The sequence below is a fragment of the Procambarus clarkii genome, chromosome 46 (genome assembly GCF_040958095.1).
Source record: "Procambarus clarkii isolate CNS0578487 chromosome 46, FALCON_Pclarkii_2.0, whole genome shotgun sequence".
NCBI lineage: Eukaryota > Metazoa > Arthropoda > Malacostraca > Decapoda > Cambaridae > Procambarus > Procambarus clarkii.
The window spans coordinates 18,201,466-18,204,200 of NC_091195.1; the positions used below are offsets into that span (position 1 = coordinate 18,201,466).

The 2,735-nt window shown below is 42.3% G+C and overlaps 1 protein-coding gene across 1 annotated transcript; it reads left to right on the plus strand.

Annotated features, from left to right (window-relative positions):
• Positions 1–352: 352 nt before the first annotated feature.
• Positions 353–1,306, plus strand: LOC123747826 (uncharacterized). Its single transcript, XM_045730031.2, has one exon. It carries the CDS (start codon positions 353–355, stop codon positions 1,304–1,306), a length of 954 nt encoding a protein of 317 aa, XP_045585987.2.
• The last annotated feature ends 1,429 nt before the right edge of the window (positions 1,307–2,735 follow it).

Here is a 2,735-nt window from a genome sequence, read left to right on the forward strand (position 1 = left end):
CTCTTTAATTTTCTCTAATAAACTAAAAAAACATATATAAACTCTTTCTACATCTCATATTAATCAGGCTCCCATATATACATTATTTTCCTTACGCGAACCAATTGAATATGTATTTTGAACATGTATAAAACATGTCCCAGACCAGAATTCTATGAATTATTAAAATTAATCAAACGAAAAGCTCCCCCAAATCCTTAATTATTTAGTGGATGGGAAAAGGTTCTTACAGTACGAGGCAATCAGCTCTAGTACGCTGTTAATTGTGTTGAGTGATTGCTAAAATTAAACTTGTTAAATTCCACAATTAGTTCGAATTAAAATTTTAAGTTTGGGGAATGATACGGAACTAATGAGGTGTATGCTAGCTGTGAGCAGTATTCCAGCTGTCAGCAGACCTCTACCAGCTGTGAGCAGACCTATACCATCTGTGAGCAGACCTATACCAGCTCTGAGCAGACCTATACCAGCTCTGAGCAGGCCTATACCAGCTGTGTGCAGACCTATACCAGCTCTGAGCAGACCTATACCATCTGTGAGCATACCTATACCAGCTCTGAGCAGACCTATACCAGCTGTGAGCAGACCTATACCATCTGTGAGCAGACCTATACCAGCTCTGAGCAGACCTATACCAGCTCTGAGCGGACCTATACCAGCTCTGAGCATACCTATACCAGCTCTGAGCAGACCTATACCAGCTCTGAGCAGACCTATACCAGCTCTGAGCAGACCTATACCAGCTCTGAGCAGTATACCAGATCTGAGCAGACCTATACCAGCTCTGAGCAGACCTATACCAGCTCTGAGCAGACCTATACCAGCTCTGAGCAGACCTATACCAGCTCTGAGCAGACCTATACCAGCTCTGAGCAGACCTATACCAGCTCTGAGCAGACCTATACCAGCTCTGAGCAGACCTATATCATCTGTAAGCAGACCTATACCAGCTGTAAGCAGACCTATACCAGCTCTGAGCAGACCTATACCAGCTGTAAGCAGACCTATACCAGCTGTCAGCAGACCTATACCAGCTGTCAGCAGACCTATACCAGCTCTGAGCATACCTATACCAGCTGTCAGCAGACCTATACCAGCTGTCAGCAGACCTATACCAGCTGTCAGCAGACCTATACCAGCTGTGAGCAGACCTATACCAGCTCTGAGCAGACCTATACCAGCTCTGAGCAGACCTATACCAGCTCTGAGCCCTGGAAACACAAACCGTAACTGTCTCTATTATCCGCTTGTTCCATCTTGTAATAAAGTTGTTACATCTTGGCTTAACGTGTTTTTGACGTATTAGAACGTTGTTACAACTTAATATATTGGTTGTTATAACTGGTTAGGAGGTGTTAAAACTTGGTCGAACGTTGTACCAACGTCGTAGTTTCGGTGTGTGTTTGGCGGGAGCATATCTATGCCAGCTGTCAGCAGACCTATACCAGCTGTCAGCAGACCTATACCAGCTGTCAGCAGACCTATACCAGCTGTCAGCAGACCTATACCAGCTGTCAGCAGACCTATACCAGCTCTTAGCAGACCTATACCAGCTCTGAGCAGACCTATACCAGCTGTCAGCAGACCTATACCAGCTGTCAGCAGACCTATACCAGCTCTGAGCGGACCTATACCAGCTCTGAGCAGACCTATACCAGCTGTGTGCAGACCTATACCAGCTGTGTGCAGACCTATACCAGCTGTCAGCATACCTATACCAGCTCTGAGCAGACCTATACCAGCTCTGAGCAGACCTATACCAGCTGTCAGCAGACCTATACCAGCTCTGAGCAGACCTATACCAGCTGTCAGCAGACCCATCCCAGCTCTGAGCAGACCTATACCAGCTGTCAGCAGACCTATACCAGCTCTGAGCAGACTTATATTATATATTGCTCTTCAATTCGCAACTGATTTCAACTTTCATACCACTATTTTTCAACCCTCATTCAACTCCTTCATTCAATCAAACTCTTTCTATACCAAAATCTAACATTGATACGACGATAAACTAACGTTCTTGCAAAATTAAATTAACATTGACACTTAGCAACTTCATATTGAAAAAAGTCTGAACTTTTCACGTGAAAATTCCCACTTTGATCTCTTGATAGACTACGATAACAACCACTTAACTACCACTTAACTACCACTGAAGCCCAAGGGGGTGGGGGAGCCACTTTAGGGCCACTTTAACAATCAAATTAAGCACCTAACACACTTTTTATGACTCAATCTTGTAAGGCTTTACTTTCATTAAGTCCCCCCCCCCGGAACTTAATTAAGTTCCTTAAGTAAGAAGCAATAAGATAAGCATCTTATTGCTTCTTATTTACAATTATTACTTAACCTATACCTATAATAGGTTAAGTAATAATTGTAATTACGAAGCAATAAGATGCTTATCTTAACATACTAAGAAGGTTAGGTGAGGTCGGTGTTTTCTATGAAGCTTTTCAAGGTAAACTAAAATATTCACAACCAATTAGTATGTCACATATGCACTTATTAAATAAGCCAATATTGACTATAAGCAAGTGCGAGAACGGGTTGATACATCATAATAAACTTTCGAATCACGAATTGCAAGGTTTTCAATTTTAAATAGTTGCAGAGTTTGAAAACTAGAAATCGCTGAATTTGCACGAAAACCTTCAGTATTAATATTACGGAAAGGAGAGAGAGCTTCCTATCGTTCCAAAACACTTTCCAACGACCGAAACATGTGATTCAAT